General features: G+C 38.4%; 1 protein-coding gene across 5 annotated transcripts in view; it reads right to left on the bottom strand.

The window, feature by feature from the left end:
- The window catches only part of ARFGEF1 (ADP ribosylation factor guanine nucleotide exchange factor 1), a 120812-nt gene that overhangs the window by 72226 nt on the left and 28190 nt on the right, over nt 1–20396 (bottom strand). For 3 of the 5 annotated variants that reach the window (XR_005885315.1, XM_040994674.1, XM_040994705.1), the window contains exons 2-6: nt 12881–12911; nt 12148–12304; nt 10397–10543; nt 8033–8212; nt 1172–1448 (exon numbers count right to left, since the gene is read on the bottom strand). Coding sequence is in view for 4 of the 5 variants with exons in the window: in XM_040994674.1 (XP_040850608.1) it covers nt 1172–1448; nt 8033–8212; nt 10397–10543; nt 12148–12304; nt 12881–12911 (792 nt within the window). In the remaining variant the exon portion in view is untranslated. Of the gene's footprint in view, nt 1–1143; nt 1449–8032; nt 8213–10396; nt 10544–12147; nt 12305–12880; nt 12912–20396 lie in introns of those variants that run through there. The other 2 variants (XM_040994686.1, XM_040994696.1) reach the window with 2 other exon arrangements.

Genomic DNA, 20396 nt, shown 5'->3' with positions numbered 1-20396 from the left:
GATTCACTATCAGCTTCAGTACTATGAATGCTTAGTTTATTCAAGTAATTAAACCATTTTTAAATGATTAATAAACTATTATTTGAAAAATTAAAATGAGAGCTGGTATTTGAAGGGTCAGGGTGCCATTTAAGAAACTCACATCTTGAAACGGAGTGTTTTCCTCCTACTAATGCACAATCAAGGAGGCACCACATGTTAATTCAACAATTTGGGTCCCTGCCCTCACAGGAAGATGAGAACTGAGTTCCTAGCTTTCAGTTTCAGGACTGGTTCCAGTTGCTGAAAGTATGTGGGGACTGAATCACAAGATGAGCGCATACTTGTATTTTCCAGCTTGCAAATGAATTAAATTTTTTTAAAGTAAAATGGTCTCTAATCATCCTACTACTAAGCTATGGAAAAGATATGATTTTTTAAAAAAGCAAGAATTGAAACTATATCCTAGAAGCCTTTGTCAAAGTAAAGTAACAAGCACATGAAACAAGCAATATGTCAACCTACGAAGGAACAAAAACAGCCAAACTATTTCTCAGAGAAACTAAAAGCTGAAAAGAATGCTTGGGGAAAAGTGATGATGTAATTATTTTTATACTAAAAGCTGTAAAGTAAATGTTACCTTAATTTTGAGTATTTTCTTATGAATTTAGAAAAACATGAAAATTCATCGGATTTTTAGTAATTACATAATAAAGAAAAAATTAAGGAGTTTTTTGGCTTTGTTTTTCAGTTGAGTACTCAAAAGTTTACAATTTCAGCACTTTAAAATGAAATTTTTCTAAACTGGTAATAATTTCCTAACATTTCAGTCACATTCCAGAAAATTTTGCTGCATAAAAAGATCCCTTATTTGCTATGAAAACAAAGGAAACTGAAGTCTCTATGCAATATACTAACAGATTTTTGTGACTCTAAGAAATATGTGTCTGTTCTAAAAGTCTATAAATTACACCGCTCATGAAATGCTAATAAGTGCATAGTATGAATACATGCTTTGTGTGCTAAAGTAAAATTAATTTTACCATCTTAGATGGGAAAAAAGTCCATAGTCATTAGAATGTGCTTGATATCAATTAAATCTTACTATCCTTCCCACATTTCTTCCACAAAATCTCATTCCTACAAACTTCCCTTAACACACACATCTTATACCCCCTTTCATGATGATTACTTTCTGCTGCAGTTGCTTGATCAGCTTCAGTCTGCTCATTCTCTGCACTGGAAATATCTGATCCATTTTCAGGCTCTGTGTCATCCTGAAGACTTTTATCCACATCATTTGCATTAGGGTCAAGGTCCCCTTCATGTTCTTGGGATATATGATCAACAGTCTGAGGTGGTAAGTATCTAAGTTGAGGTGATTCTGGCTCATGATGGCTTAGTGGAGATTGCAACAGATGATGATGTTGCCGATGCCTTTCTTTTTCCATTTGTTTGGCTTCCTGCAACTGGTAAGAAACAGATTATTAGTGATGGCTGGTCCAGGTGTCTGACCAAGTGTCCATCCAGAGCCCTGAAGACAAGGGGTAACAAATCAAAACATGGGCTCAGTTTTCACTCAACCTTCACTGGCTGCGCAGCTGCCAAGAACAAAGGTGTGTCTCCTGCTACCTGGCCAACAAATGCAATACTGCCTTGCAAATGGACTGCTTCTCTGAGATACCCACAAGTGTATTTGGTAAGAAGCTCCAAGAACAAGCTGAGGAGCGGCTATCCTTCTACGAGATTGGCGAGATTCCATTCAAGGATCCGGATGTCATGAAGAAAGCCCTGGTTCAGCTGCAGGAGGTGGCCAAAGATTACAAGCTGGAGAAGCAGAAGAAGCGCCTGTCGGACCTGGTGTCTCTGGAGACCAGCAGCAGCACTCCAGAGGAATGTGCGGAGGGAGATAGGTGATGAGTGGACTTGCTCAAGAGCCCAGAGAGCTGGTTGTAGCACATACCTGTTCCCTGGGCACATGGGCTCAGTCCCTGGCTACCTCCCAGGAGTCCCCAACTGGGGGAGGGGCATGAGAAACCCAAAAAGAAGAAAAAGCAAAAAGCCCCAGGAAGTTCCTCAGAACGGAATGGAAGAACTGGCTGTTTCTTCCTCCAAACCCAAGAAAAGGTGACCTTTTTCCAAGGAGGAGTTGGTTTATAGTGACCCGGATGAGACAGAGGGCAGCACATGCCATCCCAAGAGGAAGAAATCCTCAGCCCAGGAAGAGAAGAACGATGTGAAGGACGCAGGCGGCAGGGAGGTGACCAGGAAAAAGTGCAAGTTCTCTTCCAAGGAAGAGCCTGACAGCAGTGACCCCACCGAAGAGGCTGCTGGCAGCAAGAGTAGCACCAAGAAAAAGAAAAGATTCCACAAGGCCTCCCAGCAGGGGACATCCCAAGGTAACCCTTCCAGACCTGTGCCTGTACCCGAATAAAAACAGTCATCCACACACACACAAGGGGTGGTGATGGACTAAGTTAGGTGTGTCCAAGGAGCCTGCCATCAATCACAGGTAAAGGAACCCCCAACGATCTGGACTGGTCAAAGCAGCAGCACCCGATTGTGCATCCTGATTAGGGTGTGGGGTGGGCCGGGCTACAATGTTCACCAGCTCATACAAGGCCAAATGGAAGGCCAGACTTTGCTGGAACCTGGCCTAAACCCAATGGCATGTATGAGAACTGGGTCTGGGAGTGGATTAAGTGGAGGAACTTGGGAAACTCCCTTGGCGAGTCATAGCTCCCGCTGGTGAACATGTGGTCCAGACCTGGGGGTTGGACAAGCTGGGCAAAATAGCTCCAACAGCTGGGTAATGTGTTAACTGCTAATGGAACAGGGTAGATCAGGCACGACTGAGCAAACCTTAGCCCACAAGCGAAACTAGAGACCAGGACGGAACACAGGTCATGCCTAGCTAGGCTCATGTACCTACTGGTCTGCATGAGCCAGGAACGCTTAGCCACAGTATCTAAGGCAGAGGTCAGGACAGGTGAGGGGCTGAGCCAAGCTGAGTCAGAGCAATCACTGGCATGTGCGTGTTCTACGGTTGGGAACAGGCCCAGTTGGGGAGCTAAGGGGACAACCCTAACTGGGTTGAGGCTCCCACTAAGGGGCACGTGGCCTGGAATGGGGGCTGCGGTCTGAACAGGAAATGGCTGTAGTCTTCCTTGGCACAAATGTGGACTGGGATTGGATGCACCAAGCCAGGCCAGACACCAACACCCTCTGGTGTCCTGGAGGACCAGGGCAGATGTGGGATGGACTAGGCAAGGTCTCAAACCCCTACTGAGCCATGTGTGAGCCAAATGTGGGTGTGGAAGAGCCGTACTTGGGCTGAAACATCCAACAGCAAGGAACAGTTTGGGTTGAAGGCCAGTCAGGAAAAGCCACTGTTCCTGTTAAGACAGGAGGTGGACTGAGTAGGGCTGGCTCATGGACCCATTGGTATGCGCAAAATCTGGTACTGGGAGAGGTTCTGATGGAGGAGCATGGGCAACTCCTCTGACAGGACACAGACCCGGGATGTAAGCGCAAGAAACATGATAGGAAACAGCCCAGAACAGGCTATGGAAAGTTATCCATTGGCATGCAATTGGCAGGGGTCGGAGGAAGACCAGGCTTAATCTGTTCATGTCATCCACTGGCAAATTCAAGCACCAGAACAGTACGGGTCGAGCCAGGTTCGGGCGCAACAAAGACTAGTGCACAATATGGAATGCCAAGGTGAGGTTGCATGTACTGGATGTGAACACAGAGCCCAACCAGCACGCAGTAGAACCAGGAAGGGAGGGAGCGGAGCCAGCAGGGGAATAAGGGAGGGTTCCTTTGCTGGACAACTGCTCCTGCTGGAGAGCTTGAGCTGAGATGGTGGCAGACCAGACTAAGCAGGGCTACAACACCTGTACGCCTCATGTGGACTAGATCAGGGAAAAGCCAGGCTGGGCTAATTATTCCTACTGGTGCAAACAAAATTAGAGTGGGTGAGAGTTGTTTGGGCTTAGCCACAGCATCAGCTGGAAGAAGCTGGCACTGGGGCCTAGTTCTGTCAAGTCAAACCACAGAACTATCTGGAGAGTGCATATTCTGGGAGAGGGAGAGGGAGAGGCCTGGGAGGGAAATAGTGGGCTCATCCCTCTTGGGTTACCACTTCCACGGGAGGGCACGAAAACCAGGTCAGGGGCTGGGGTGGAATTGGGTGTGGGACAGACTGGATTACTGCTACACATACTGGCAAACCAGGGTAGGGGGCGGGCCTGGTGGGGGTTATTGTGGGTCGCTCCAACTAGGCTGCAGCTCCCACTGGTTTATGTGAGGGCCGAGTATGTGCTGGGCAGAGCCAGGCTGGACTGCAACACCTATTGGTTCCAGTGGAAGTTGCGAGTGAAAACAGAACCAACCCAACAATTGCAACCACCAGCTGATTGGGTGTTGGACTGTGCCGGGCCCTGTACTTGCTAGTACACACAAAAATTTGGCCTGAGAACACCTCAGACAAACTTTCTTTGGAGATCTCCCCAATCGAAATGCTGGACTCAGAACCCTAACCAAGAAAAGAGAAGATAGAACTGGTCAATCAACCATCTCAGCTATAGGTTGGCAGCGAAATACGGGGCAAACAGAGACTCTATGATGGACTATGTCAATCAGTGGATTCTTCAATGACCTCATTGTGCTTGGAGTGGCAAGATTGACAGCGATTCATAACTGTTGAAGTATCAAAACCACTTGAGCAAGAACCCCGGAGCATGCCCTACATCTGGGACCTGGGGAGGGTGGGAAATTGGTTGGGCCTTCTCCCTTAATACCCCCCTTTAAACATGAAGTCAACAATATGGAAATAATAGTCTTACCCACTTTCCTATAGCCCTTAAACCCTTTTACCCTAATTAACTATGCAAAGATTGTAAAAAATATAACAATAAATAAATAAATATATAAACTTCAAAGAAAAAAATAATCTCCCATTCTTGGCAGGACTCTTGATATTTTGTGAGAACTTGTTTTTTATCTTCACATATGGGAGTATTAATAATAAAATTGGAATTATAAAGTAAAAAAAAAAAAATTAACAGTGAGAAATCTTTGACTAGCAACCATTCCCAATCTAACTGTAACCAATATGTTCCACGGTTTACCAGAACAAAAACATGTTTTCGAACAACAGACAAGCATGGCAATAAATTCCCATGTTTTCCTGCTAACTCCAGAGTTGCAGAAACTCTTCAGAAACATCCTCAAAAAGAAAATGTTATTCTATAAAAATACTTTTAAATATTCTCTATATACTTCTATACTTTATGGAATGGGATTTTTCAACACAGTGCTAGTAACATTTTCGATCAAGGATTTTTTTCTTGGAAGTAATGGGAGGTTGTCATGTGTTCAGCAACAGTCCTAGCATCTTGTCATTATGTGGGTAGCAGCCCTTCCCATCTCATTCATGATAATAAATAAATGACTCAAGTGTAATTTATAGCAAAACCACCTACAGTTAAAAATTAAAGGAAGGTATTACCATTTTTTCCTTTGAAATATCAGGAGTGAATCAAAAAAAGAACAAAATTTTCTTGTTTGAGATTTTATCTGAGTGTTGGGAGAGTAAGATTATCTATCAGATACAAGCAATTTAGACGAGCAGCTTGTAAGATCATCAGCAGGTGGGAAGTCAATCATTTGTTCTTCTCCCATTTTCTCTTTCGTTTTTTCCCACTCTACATAATTGTCCCAACACACAACTCAGTATCTTCCATGACATGAAATATCCATAATCTCTACAATGATTTAGTTATATATTTATTAGCTGATTAATCTGCCTAAAGGTTCATATTTGTCCACCTTGCTCCATGGCTTCTAAGATCGCTGAAGATAGTGGTCAAGTCCATTTTGCTCAACAGTATGTTAAGTAAGGATTAGCATAATGGTAGGACCATAAAAGAAATTGAATAAGATATTGTGAAATAAATCTAGTGATTAAAACTTACTTTCCTGATATTACAAATATTGGTGATAAAATTAGTTTCATTTATTCCCTCAAAAAAGCACCAAAACTACTGCTTGAGGTTGCAAAATACTATGAATGACCTAATATCAATACACAGAACAGCCAAACAAACTATGATATCTCCTAGAGCACTGAACATTTGTGAAAAGAAATAAAAAGTATCTCTGGGGGCCAATATGAAATGTGCTTTCTAGGACACACTGCTCAGTGAAAATAGCAACGAATAAAAGAGTATCTAAATTATGTAATCAGCCTTTAGGGTGAACACCAACCCAGTGATGTTTACCTCTTGATTTTTACTCCCTAGCATAACCTCCTCCTTTTCCCTACCCCCGGAAAACACACGAAAAAACACAAGAGTAGCAGAGATGGTCTGTGTGATCACTTATTATAAGGTAAACACTTGCATTATCTACCATAGAGAAAGTCCTAATCAGTCCTGTGAATCTCATGGGCAAGAATTCAATCTTCAGACCAAAGCACTGAACAGCTCCAAAGGGTATTGTCTAGTGTGACATCTTGGATGAAACCTCTTTCTTTTAGATTACAAACCCACAGAAATTGTGAGAGATGACAATCTTGTTTTATGTAGCCAAAATTTGGAGCAATTTGTTAAGCAATGATAGATAATACTGTATGCTACCTTTCTTGTAAGAAAGTAGGAAATTGATGGACCTATACATGAGTCTGCTCATTTACTCTAAAGAAACATATGAAGGGTAAACTTGAACTAAAGTGACTAGCTACATCCAAGAGGTAGAAAAAAAATCTAGGTATGGGGTGGTAAGAATTAAAAGCAATGGCAGTTCTCTAGGTATAAACCTATCTTATAGGTCGCTTAAACCAGAGTAAATTTTAAACAACAACAAAGTGATTAAAACAAACAACAATGTGAGGAGCACTCAAAATGAAAAGCAGACAGTAACAAATAAACCTAAATGCATTACAAAAGAATAACATTACCCTATTTAAGAATACATGGAATATATTAAAGGACTACTTTAACTTAGGAAAACAGTGTGAATGGTTAATACAGAGCTAAAAACAAAATTTATAATCTACTTAAATTTGCCATTGACAATGGCATACATTAGCAATTCTAAAACTAATGCATATTAACAGTATTAATTAATATATCATAGGCCAGATCTTTTTACTATTGAGGAAAAAAAGTTAACATACAAGTAAAGTGAAAAGCTGAAATGAAACTTGTACCATTTCACTGCAACTGGAAATCATTTTAAACACATGGATTTTAATGTATGCAGCTTGAGACAAGTGAGGAGATATGGTGGGGCAGAGGTCAGTAACAGACATCTGCTTTGGGCCCTGAGTGCCTAGAAGCAGTTATATCCCAGTACTATACACAAACCAAGCACTCAATTTTTGGTTTCTACACATCATTCTCCAATCAAAGCAAAGTTCCCTGCTGAAGTGGTTGATTCCAGGGCTGAGGCAGGGAAGATTCAAAATGAATCTGAAACACCATGGAGCTTGTTCAAAAGAGACAAGGCCAAAGCTGGACTAATCTAGCAAACAAATGATAGCAGTAACAGACTGTAACCCACAGAACTAAGTATCAGTGGGTGGAGGCTGCTATAATTAAATTGGGAAGACAACAGGATTAGCAACAGTATTTACTGTGCTAATTCTCTAATGGTGATTTTAGCCGTTTTCTTCCTATTGTATTTACTGGTACTCTTCTCTCTTTACGCAAGGCTTAAAGACTAATTTTATACCAAAATAGACAAAACTGGGTACTTACATATTTTTTTATCATACTCTACTAGGTTTGTGTAATAAAAATATCCAATTCATAAACACTCCTGTGAGGAAGACTGCAATGAGTGTATTTCACATCCTATTTATGAACAAAACACATTTTGTCCTAGATCAGTAAACCTTAAAACAAAATATAACATAGTAAATCTCCAGTAAACAGAATAATTGAAAAAAATCTTCCCTGCATGTTCAAAGACTTCACTGTAATCCGCTTTCAATGTTTGATGCCCATCATGTTCTATGCAGTATCTAGGTTTTTCCAATACTTACTGCTTGGTTTTCCATTCGCGCAAAGATAACATTTAACATCTGAGTTAGAGTAGCTTTGGCTGTTGTCTGATTGATGAGATTTTTGCTTGCTAGATAGATATTGTAACATGTTCGCACAGCCTGCAGAACAGTTCCTTCATGAATTTCTATGTGTTGCGATGTGACCGCAGTAAGTAAAGCCTAAAACACAAACAAGCAAAAAAAACAAAGTTAAACAATTTTCTGCACCTAGAATTTCTGCAAAAATATTTACTTCTACAATAAAAGTAAAACTTCAGGAACAATTCCCTTTTTCAGACAGTGTATGTAGTACTATGTATTCCTGCCTTGGGTTATATCATCAACTCTAACAATGTTTGATATTTTACAGCAGTTTCTAAATATTCTTCCTAGCCTTAGAATACTAGAAAAATCATCCAACTAAAATCCGTTTCAACCTGATTTCGATTTACTAAAAATATTATTGTTTACTAAAAACGTATAGCTTTAACACTAAGTCATAGTAAACAGACACACCTCATATACCTGATGAGAAGCTGTCAACTCTAAAAGATAAACACCATATCTTTTCTACTTCCAATTTTTTCAGATATTTTCTATTGATGGAACTCAGTGAAAAGATTTTTGTCACTGCCAAAAATATTCATAGAACAAAGCATGTGAAATGCATCTAAGGTACATTTTTTCCTAAAGTAAACAACTTCAAGTAAATTTTCAGATTTTAGGATTTCTCAAGTGCACTTTTTGTCCTACTTAGGTTGTACAATGCTATGAGGAGTGAAACTTAGGGCCCATTATGGTAGCCTAGCAGTTAAAGTCCTCTCCTTGCATGCGCCAGGATCCCATATGGGTGCCAGTTCCATATCCTGGCAGCCCCGCTTCCCATCCAGCTCCCTGCTCGCGGCCTGGGAAAGCAACTGAGGATGGCCCAAAGCCTTGGGTCCCTGCACCTGCATGGAGACCTGGAGGAGGTTCCTGGCTCCTGCCTTCAGATTGGCTCAGCTTTGGCCATTGCAGCTGCCTGGGGAGTGAATCAATGGACAGAAGATCTTTGTCTCTCCTCTTCTGTATATTGGAATTTAAAAAAAAAAAAAAGAGCTCCTTAAGAAAATAAAAATGAACCTTAATGATTACAACCACTTTAAACCATGGAAACTATAACAGACAGACAATTGGATATGTTTCTTAGAATAAAGATATTACTAAAGAACATGGAAAATAGTTTTGAAACTAAAAGACTCAGAAGGAGCTATATTCATACAGGAAGAAATACTTTCTACATGTAAATGTATTATCTAATCTACTATGCAATACCATTACTCACTAACAATAATATTAACAACTGACATTTTTAAAAAACTGGAACCATGATGAGCTTTTCTCTAAAGGAGTTCAACCATCTAAACCCAAAACCATTTGGCTGAGCAGGTTCAGTAGCTGAGTAGGTACAAAGGAATCATGAAAGCTGGGGGGATAAATGATAATCAATGGATTGAGTGGACAAGCCATGAGAAACTTAACAATGCAGAGGAAACTACAGGGGCTGCCCTGAAACTTGAAGGTGAGAGTACGCACCAAAAAACATGCCAGACATAGAAAACTGTTCCTTTTAAAGTCCCAGTTAGCCATCAGATTTAGAAACGTTACCTTTTGGAATGAACTCCTTGCATTCAATAAACAAAATGCTCTGACTAGAGGGAGTCTAAAAAAATTATCCAAATGACTTCTAGCTGTACTATATTTCCCTTTTTATTTTTTCATATTCTTATCTTGACACCAGCCACAAATACGGAATAATCTACAAGTACATTTTCCATTCCTTTTCCTGTTCCCATTAACAAAAGTTGATTGTGCATCCTATGGCTAACCAAAATGTTTGTTCAATTACAAACAGACCTAAGAATTTCAGAAATTAAGTAGAGGGAGATAGAGGGCCCAATCAACAAATCTCACTAGAGGAGAACTCACCCCCATCTGCCAAAAAAACAGCCAAATTTCTCACTAAGGAACCTCTAACTAGTTTCCAATATTCAACAGGGCTCCTCAAATCCTGTTTGACAATCTTCCCCATCCTTCCTTTTTCCTTTAAAAGGCTTGCTGATTTGCAAACTGGGAAAAGCATATTTGGAGACTGGTGTGCACTCTTTCCCCTGAATGGCCAAGCGGACATGTATGCTCCCTTGCAGCAATTCTGGTCTCTAGCTATTGGTCATTCAGCATCAAGCAGCTTGGATCCAATTCCAATCAGTAACACTGTAACAGCTGCAATGTACATACAAGGACATTTCCCAACATGAGTTCAAAAGTCTTCCGATTTGCAAACTACAGGTGATAAATAATAAATTCGCTTATATAATTAATTACCTTTATTATCTGCAACTGAACGCCTTCATCTGTCTGAGGACCTTGGAAGCAGCCACAAATAGTCTCAATAATCCTATCAATTAATTTTTTGCCTGGGGTTGTGCTATCTGGAGCATTGCCAGTCAAGTGTCCATAAGCAATAAGTTTCTGAAATGGAAAAAGAAAACAGAGATCCCAGTTAAACCAACATACATGTATATATACACACACACAGACACACATTATACATGTGTCTATGTATATACAAGCTAATTAAACAGAAATCACATGCAACTGAATATAGGTTTTTTTTTTTTTTAATTTGAAACATGAAGAACTGAAACAAAATGGTATACTATCTTTATCTGCAGAAAATGAGATGGGGCCAGCACTGAGGTGAAGTAAGTAAAGCCACAGTCTGGGGTGCCAGCATTCTCTATGAGCACTGGTTCAAATCCTGGCTGCTCTACTTTGAATCTAGCTCCCTGTTGGTGTGCCTAGGAAGGCAGCAGAGGAGGCCCCGTTCCTTGGTCTCCTGAGTTTGGGCTGGCCCAGCTCCAGCTGTTATTCCATTTGGGGAGTGAACCAACAGGTGGAAGATCTCTTTTGCTCTCCACAACTGTGTTTCAAACAAACAACTTTTCTTTTTAAAAGATTTATTTATTTATTGGAAAGTCAGATATACAGAGAGGAGGAGAGACAGAGAGGAAGATCTTCCTTCTGATGATTTACTCCCCAAGTGAGCTGCAACGGCTGGGGCTGTGCCGGTATCCGACATGGGTGCAGGGTGCCAAAGCTTTGGGCTGTCCTCAACTGCTTTCCCAGGCCACAAGCAGGGAGCTGGTTGGGAAGTGGAGCTGCCGGGATTAGAACCGGCGCCCATATGGGATCCCAGTGTGTTCAAGGCGAGGACTTAAGCCGCTAGGCCACGTTGCCAGGCCCCCAAACAAATCTTTTTTTTAAAAAGCTTCTTTAGTTGTAAACAAGTAAAATTATTTGTACTTGTAATAAACACACACACAAAAAAACAGAACAATGACTCCAACAAAACCACCAGAAAATATACTGTGAAAGCCAATGCTTGAGAACTTGTCTCTGGTGAGTTAGAATTGCTCACTGTTTTAAATTTCAACATGGTTTCATTGCTTTTGTGAAAAATATCTTAAGACCTTTAAATGATCCTAAATCTCTTTTCAGATTCAACTCAGAATACACAGAAAACCTACTTTTCAAACACTGACTGCAATAACTCACAGATTTGCTCATTCGTCATTGTGTATCATAACCTGGAAAAAGGTTTGATGCTGTAATTCTAATCTTCCAGGGAAAAGATCACAAACCAAATGAACAAGTTACTTTTTTAAAATTAATCTCAAAGATGAATCATAGGGTATCTTCCTAGCTACTGAACTATTCCTTGATTACACAGGATTATCAAACGCTGAAATACCTGGAGGTTTGTCTTACAAATATCCAAGAGAATTCTGAGTGTGTGTGTGTGTGTGTGTGTGTGTGTGTGTGTGTGTGTGTGTGTGCGCACGCGCACGCTTGTGCATGTGTTGAAGAGCTTAGAAACTTTTGTGGCATAAATGAATGGCATATATATACAAAGTGCAGCAATGTAGCAGATGTCATTATCAATCTGATGCAGCACTGTCTATAGGTTCTTACCATATAAAAAAAGACATGCAAGGCTTTCACAGAAATATGAATCATCAATTTTGAATGTTTAGAAATTAAGAAATTTTTAGATGACATAATTTCACACCTACCTGCAAACAATCTAAAGATGTACTGACTATGCGGGGACATTTGGACTGGCATGCCAATTCAAAGGGTAAGAAGTACTTGTCTGCTTCAATAAAATTTGCCTTTGATTTCACTGGTGGAAGGGTGCTTGATCCAGCTTTTGCTTCTCCATAAGGAGGACTAAACGGAAACGAAGAGTATGATTAGAACATTACATTTACTGTATCAATAATAAGCTCATACACAAGCCTCAAATTTCAAACATAAAGAAACTTTGCTAAACTAGGAAACCAAGGCCCAGAGAAACGAAGTAATCTGTAATAAGGTCAGAGAAGTGATTAAATACAAGATACTAGTTTGTGCTTCCAAAAATCTTGGTATTGCTATTGCAGAAATATTCTATTGTTACTTAACAAATTTTGTATCATTTGCCTTAAAAAGCCTTGTCTTTAAAGCAAACTGCATTTCTGAAATGCTTTATACTGTTCTCAAAGCTAATACCACCAAAGAGAATTTTTCTAAACATGAATTTAAATCATGAAAGCATTATCTGATAACAGTTCAAAAATATGTACTTAGCTATAAGATTTTCCTTTAAAACTATATATTTATTTTAAATTATTTTAAAAAGTTGATTTTACTAAAAATCGCATTCAGAAAATTTGTCCCAATAAAACAGATGACTGATTATCTTAGCCAAGATTGAAAAAAATCTGCAAATTATTTTTACTAAATAAATTTAAAAATTCCACAAACCTCTGTTTTTCAGTTTCAGCTTTTATTTCCTCTGAGGGATGGGAAGGGAGGAAAGAACCAAACATTAGAAAATTTCACTACAAGGATATCATTACTTTATCTGATTATAGATTTTATAAACATATTTATAATTTCTATAAAAGAATAGCAATTCAAAAGAAAATTGGGCACTAAAGTTCTGTTTCATACAAATGTATTAGTTCACAAAATAATAAAATTACAAAACAGAATGCAGAATGTCTTATGCCCATAAATGCAGGTGAAATTTTAGATTACTAACTCCCTCCAAATTTTCCTTTCTCAAAGCATTTTTCTATGAAATAACTTTCCATCACCCATAGGCACTAATATTAAGCACAAAATATACAATATATTGAAGTCACAAAATAAAGCAACATTTTGGATAAGCAAGAAAAAGTCAACCCCTTAATGCACCACTCTTAGACCCATCACAGGGAGATTTCTAGGGTAGAACCAGAATATCTTAAAGACAGTTTGCATGTGTTGATGTTTACAACTATACAATTTATACAATTTTACTATTTATAACTATACAAGCCATTATAAAACACACATGTTGAATCTAATGGAAAATGTCACCATTTGCTATTTTTACCATAATAAAGTGGGATAAATTAGAAGTATTGCACCTGTAATAACAGACTCTTATATCTAAGTGATATATCAAGGAAAGGACTCTGATTAACTTATTAAGTCCAGACAAAAAGTATTCATGCAGATCACACACCAGACACTGTTATACTTCATATGTACTTACTTTATATGGAGTAATGATTTTAGATATTCTATATTTAAGCCTCGCCAAAACCCCATTCAGATGCAAACTGACATACCCTCAGAAATTGAGACAGAGAGGTATAATAACTTGTCCCATGGCTACCTGGCTTGGATGTATATGGTTTATCATATTTTACTGGGATCCAATACAAGGTAACCTAAGTCCAGATCCTGACTCATTACCCACTGTACTACAAATGAGTAGCAGTATCTAAGAACACTTGTGTTAAGTGAAAATGTATTAAATTTGGGAATTATAAATATTAACACACATTTAATAATTTTTAAAAGGTTTTTTAATTCTTATTTGACAGGTAAATTTACACACAGGAGAGACACAGAGAAAGGAGGTGTTCCATTTCCTAGTTTACTCCCTAAATGATTACAATGGTCATGGGCCCGGCACAATGGTACAGTGGTTAAGGTCCTCGCCTTGCACGCCCGGGATCCCATATGGGCGCCGGTTCTAATCCTGACAGCCCCGCTTCCCATCCAGCTCCCTGCCTGTGGCCCGGGAAAGCAGTTGAGGACAGCCCAAAGCTTTGGGACCCTGCGCCCGCGTGGGAGACCCGGAAGAGGCTCCTGGCTTCGGATTGGCATAGCATCGACCACTGCGCTCACTTGGGGAGTGAATCATTGGAAGGAAGATCTTCCTCTCTGTCTCTCCTCTCTGTATATCTGCCTTTCCAATAAATAAATAAATCTTAAAAAAAAAAAAAAAAACCCATGGTCAGAGCTAAGTGGATCCAAAGCCTGCAGCCAGAGGGCTCTTCCAGGTCTCCTATGCGTATGCAGGTTCCCAAGGACTTGGGCCATCCGCCACTGCTTTCCCAGGCCATATGCAGGAAGCTGGGTGAAGCCTGGACATGAACAAAAGACCCATATAGGATGCTGGAATTACAAGGTAGAAGATTAGCTTGCTGAGCCACGGTAAAAATCTCTACATAAGTACTTTAATAATTATTAAGATGGCAGAATAGGGTGAGGACAGGTTTAAACGGTACATGGATCCTTCTCAAGGAATGATAACATTATAGCCCACAAAACAAGCCTCAGCAAATTTTTAAAAAAATCAAAACCATCCCATGCAGCTTCTCAGACCATCATGAAATTAAACTGAAAACCAAAAAGTATAAAAAAAAAAAAAACAGAACCCAGAAGATATATAAATACTTCTAAACTGAAAAATGTGCTTCTAAATTAACAAGGGGTGACAGAAAAATCAAGGAGGAAATTTTAAAAATCGCTTGAAAGAAATGATGACATCAACACAATACATCAAAATCTGGGACACAATCAAGGCAGCAGTAAGAGGAAAATTTGTTTCAATCAATACTTAGGTCAAGAAATTAGAAAAGCACCAACTAAATGGGCTAATCACACATCTGAAGGAGTTAGGAAAAACAACAGTAACACAATCCCAAAATTAACAGAAAAAAAATTATCAAAATATGGAAGGAAATGAGCCAGAAAGCAAAAGAACAATATGTAAGATGAATCAAAGAGCTGTTCTTTGAGAAAATCAGCAAAATAGATCCCCCATTAGCCCAGCTAATCAAAAAAAAAAGACATGAATCAATAGGATCAGAGATGAAAAAGGAAATATGATACTTCAGACACACAGAATCAGGACTATTAAAAGCAACTACATGCCAACAAATCAGAAGACCCAAATAAATGAATAGATATTTGGACACAATTTACTAAAATTGAATCATGAGGCAATTAATAACCTAAATAGACCTAAAACAAAGACACCCTGAATCACCAATTAAACCCCTCTCAACAAAGAAAAACCCCAGACCACATCGCTTCACTGCTGAATTTCATGACATATCAAGAAGATATTCCCCCAAAATAATAATAATTCCCCCAAAGCTATTCAAAAAATAGAAAGGGAAGCAATTCTTCCAAACTCTTTACGAAGCCAGTGTCTTTTTATTACTGAAGCCAGACAGACAAGGGAAAAAGACAGTTACAGACTAATATTCCCGATGATGCAAAATCTTCAACAACATACTAGCCAACAGAATCAAACAATACATCAGACAGATCATTCACCTGAATCAAGTGGGATTTATTCCTGACATGTAGGGCATGCAGGGCATGCAGGGATGGTTAACATATGCAAATCAATAAACTATATACCACATCAACAGATTAAAAATAAAAACCATATGATTATCTCAATAGATGATATAGAACCCAACAGTACTTTATACTAAAAACCTTAAGCAAGACATGCATAGAAGAAACTTTCTACAATACAATAAAAGCAACACACACACACACACACACACACACACACACATTCCAGCATCATACTGAATGGGGAAAGAACAAAAGTTTTTCCACTAAGATCTGGAACTAGGTAAGGATGCCCACTTTCACCACTGCTATTCAACACAACATAGGAAGTTATCACTAAAGCTATTAGGCAAAAATAAAAAAAAAATAGGAATTAAAGAAATTAGAGGAATTAAAATCACAAACAAGGAATTAAAATGATCTTAACAAACTAATCCTCTACCTGCTGGAGTCAGCATCCCACATGGGCACTGGTTTGTGTCCAGGGTGTTTCACTTCCAATCCAGCTCCCTGCTTATGGCTTGGGATGGCAAGGAAAGATGACCCAATGCCTTGGGACCCTGCACCTGCATGGAAGACCTAAAAAAAAGCTCCTAATTCCTGGTTTTGGATCAGCTCAGCTCAGGCCACTGCATCTATTTAGTGAGTGAACTAGCAGATGGACACTCTTTCTCCCTGTCTCTTCTCTCTGTAAATCTACTTTTCCAAAAATAAATAAATAAACCTTAAAAAGAAACCAAACAAAAAATTACTATTTATTGAGTACTTTCCACATATTGTAAAGTGATTTTGCCAAACCACCTTACTATAAACTTTATGTTTAACTTAACTACTATGTGTCAGATACTTGATGTTCCATATTTCAGTTTCATTTCCTGTGGAACAATGCCCTTTCTGCTTTATTAGTGACAGGAATGGAAGGGGGCTAGTGTAAAAATACTTCAAGCAATATTAGAGTTGTGGCTCAATGAGTCACAACTCTGCTTGTGATGCCAGCAACCTTTTCAGAGCACTGGTTCCAGTGCCATCTGCTCTACTAGTGATCTAGCTTCTTCTAATATGACTGAGAAAACCAGTGGAAAACAGACTGCCCAAGTACTTGGATCATTACCTATATGGGAACTACATTGTTTCTGGCTTTGGCCTGTCCCAAACATGCCTGATGCAACATTTCAGAAAACGAGCAGGCAGATGGAAGCCTCTTCCTGTTTCTTCCTGTCACACCTTACAAAGAAATAAAACTACTACATAATAAAGATGTACAATGCTGGGTAGGCATTTAGCCTAGCAGTTACGATGCTCATTATTAGAATATCAACAGTAAGGTTCCAATTCCACTTCCTAATCTCAAATTCCTGCTAATTCACACCCGGAAGGCAGCAAGTGATGGGTCCAGTAGTTGGGTCACTGCCAGCAATATAACTGACCTAGACTGACTTCTTATCTTCTGATTTTGTCCTGGCCAAATTCCACCTGGTGTGGGTATCTACGAAGTGAACCTGGAATGGGAACTCTGTATCCCAAAAGGAATCAATCAATCAAAAAATAAATAAATATAAATCACTGCCTATAAAGTGACAAAAAATAAGACAACTGAGTTTTTCCTACCACACCTGCATCCATTTTTGTAGCAGTATGACTTCTTAGACTAGACTTTAAACTTTTGCAATTTTCTTATATTAAATGTTCAGTAACAATAGTGTTTAAAATTACCTTTCTATTCTAATGATTAGCACTTATAAGCAGTTTGGGGCTGTTTTTCAGAAGAACCAAGCAGTGAATTAATTTTCAATTAATAAAAAAAAAATACCAAATTGTTTGCATCAAGCCAAGAAGTAGCTTGTGAAACATTTCCCCATTAAGGCCAGAATCAAGGTAAGCAACAAATAACTAAATATGTGCAACACTGTTCTGTAAACTCTAGACACAGCGCAAATGGTACTGGATACAATAGGAAAGCTGCTCAGTTTTGAGCTAAAATAACATGAAACTCAGATGCTGGATTTATTTAGTGATACTCAGTTTTATTAATGTATAAATAGTGCTTAAGGAATAAACATTCTCGTTTAGAGATTCAGGAACTATTTTCTCTCTAGCTCTCTCATTTCTTTAGAGTTCCTTTAAAATTTTTTTTTTAACAATTTGATAATCTTAGAAACACAGTTGTTTCATTAAATACATATCTAGAAAAACATTAAAACTGGTGGAAACTGGTCCTTGGGAAGTACTATAAAAGGTATTAATTTCAAAGCATTTTCAAAGAAATTTGACTTATTCTTTACAGATATACTCAATTACTGGAAATAAGCAAATACTTGTTAAGGCACAGGACTCAGAAAAAGTGCAAAAATGAAAGTTAAACTTAATTACCTAAACATATCAACTGTTCCTTAATTTATATCATTAACATATTTAGAAATGCTTTTGTGCAACTGAGAAAATAAAAACCATGAAAGTAATACTTACCTGAACTCAACAAACTTTATTATCTATACACTAGGAATAATTTGATCTGCCTCTTATGACATTTATTTTGTCATGTAGTGTATTTCAAAAAGTTCACAATGTCACAGAATTAAACAAGTTTATTTTGGTGAAAAACATTTTTGAAACTCGTATATAATCTTGTTTTTAATTAATTACATTGCATTATGTGACACAATTTCATAGGCTATGGGATTTCCCCCACCCCTTCCCGTACCCTCCCCCATGATGGATTCCTCCACCTTGTTGCATATTACAGTTCAAATTCAGTCAAGGTTCTTTCTTTGCAAACATATATACCAATCAGAGAGTCCAACATCTTATTGTCCAGATAAATTCAATGGTTTCTTGGGGAGACCATCTCTGGTCTGAAGGTAGAGCTGGCAGAATATCATCCTGATCAAATAAAAGCCCCAACATAACATCAACAACAATTTACAACATTATGGAATTAATTGACATGGTATTGAGTAACCAATATGTTTAAAAAAAAATGCAAGGTCTTAACCATAGTGTATAGTCTTTTCATACTACTATTTCCATGAACTTTGAGACACCTAGCACACATGAATTTAAGAACTGCTTTGTATCAAAATATATTTAATTCCCATGAGCTATCTGAACAACCCTTGTGTAATTTGTACTATATTAAACTGAACAATAACACTAAATACAAATTTAGTAATCTAAGGAAAGGTCTCAAAACTGAATAGTCTTACAATAAACACATGAGAAAAAGTATACTTTATACATTCCCAAAGTATCATCTCCTACAAAGCCGTATCATAGAAATCCATACATCAAGCATTACAATGGTGCTAGCACTCAAAAACATCTGCACTTTTTCTGCCTACTTCCTTCTTTCCAATGAATAACCTAACAGAAGAAAATTTCTGTTGAAAAGGAATCGAACCAACCACCATTAAGAACAAATGTCTCAAGAGTCAAGTTTGAAGAATGGTATGTAACTACACATCAAAAATTCCTAATTCCAGTATTTCTGAGATTCATCTCAAATTGTGTACATGCAAACACCATTCTAGGAAAAAAGTACGTACTTCTCATTAGACTGTCAACAACAATTAAAAAAAACCAAACACGTAACTGCCTAAGAGCAATCACAACTAAGAATGGTACACTGAATATACCTAGGTACAAGAAAGCACGGTAAAATAAAATGCTGCATAAATAAAAGGAATTACTTTGAAAAGGGACATTCTTTTGTATGTATAGATCCTACTAGGTTTACCTTTTCAAAGCCACACTTGTAATTCTAGAATCACATTTCATAAAGTTAAATGGAAACACAAAATTAAACAGAATGGTACGATAACTGAGAGAAGAGATAATGGCTTCAACTGAAGTTATGACGAGAGGAGTGAGTAAAACATATTTCACAGGCAAAGAAGATTAACAGAGCTACCTATTCTGGGCAGCAGAGCAGGGTGAAGCAAGAAGAGATTCTGTGTGCAATTTAACACTAACTTACACACAAAATATACTTTTCTCATTGTACAGGCATAGAGGTGGAGGGTAGGAATAAACAATAGGTACATTTTGGTCATTACTTTCAATATCTGTGGGCTATTTATGTGACAAAACTCAACAGAAATCAATATACATGTATCCCTTACACAAAATGTATGTGTTCTGAAGTGATCAGATCTTGCGATATTCATGCAGACTTTACATATTGAACACCTTTAATCCAAAATTCCATGTAATGATCAAGAAGTTTCATTTTTCAGGGCATTTTACATATTGGATTAGAAATTCTCAATTAGTTTATGAATTTTGGGAGACAGTGTAACAGGCTGCATTTCCAAAAATTGTTACTACAATACCTGCCATCCTATATGCTCTTCTTGCTACAAATGACCTTGCCACAACCTCACCAAGAAGCATATTCTGGTTCCCCTGACAACCTGTGGGCTCTTTACAAAGATTTACAAATAACCATTAGAATGTAGTAGAAGTGACAGTGGACAACTGCAAAGGTTAGGTCATAAAAGGCCAAGCAGCTCCCGCCTGATTCTCCTAGAATGTTGGCTCTCCTCACAACCATCCTAGAACCCAGCGGACCAATATGAGGAACCAAGATCCTGGAGGCCAGAAAAAAAAAAATTGGTTGTCAACAGTCAAGTTG

The sequence above is a fragment of the Ochotona curzoniae genome, unplaced genomic scaffold, assembly GCF_017591425.1.
Source record: "Ochotona curzoniae isolate NIBS_2020 unplaced genomic scaffold, NIBS_Ocur_1.0 contig_1071, whole genome shotgun sequence".
Classification (NCBI taxonomy): Eukaryota; Metazoa; Chordata; class Mammalia; order Lagomorpha; family Ochotonidae; genus Ochotona; species Ochotona curzoniae.
Note: the sequence above shows the minus strand (reverse complement) of the source record. Positions and strands in the feature narration are given on the sequence as shown.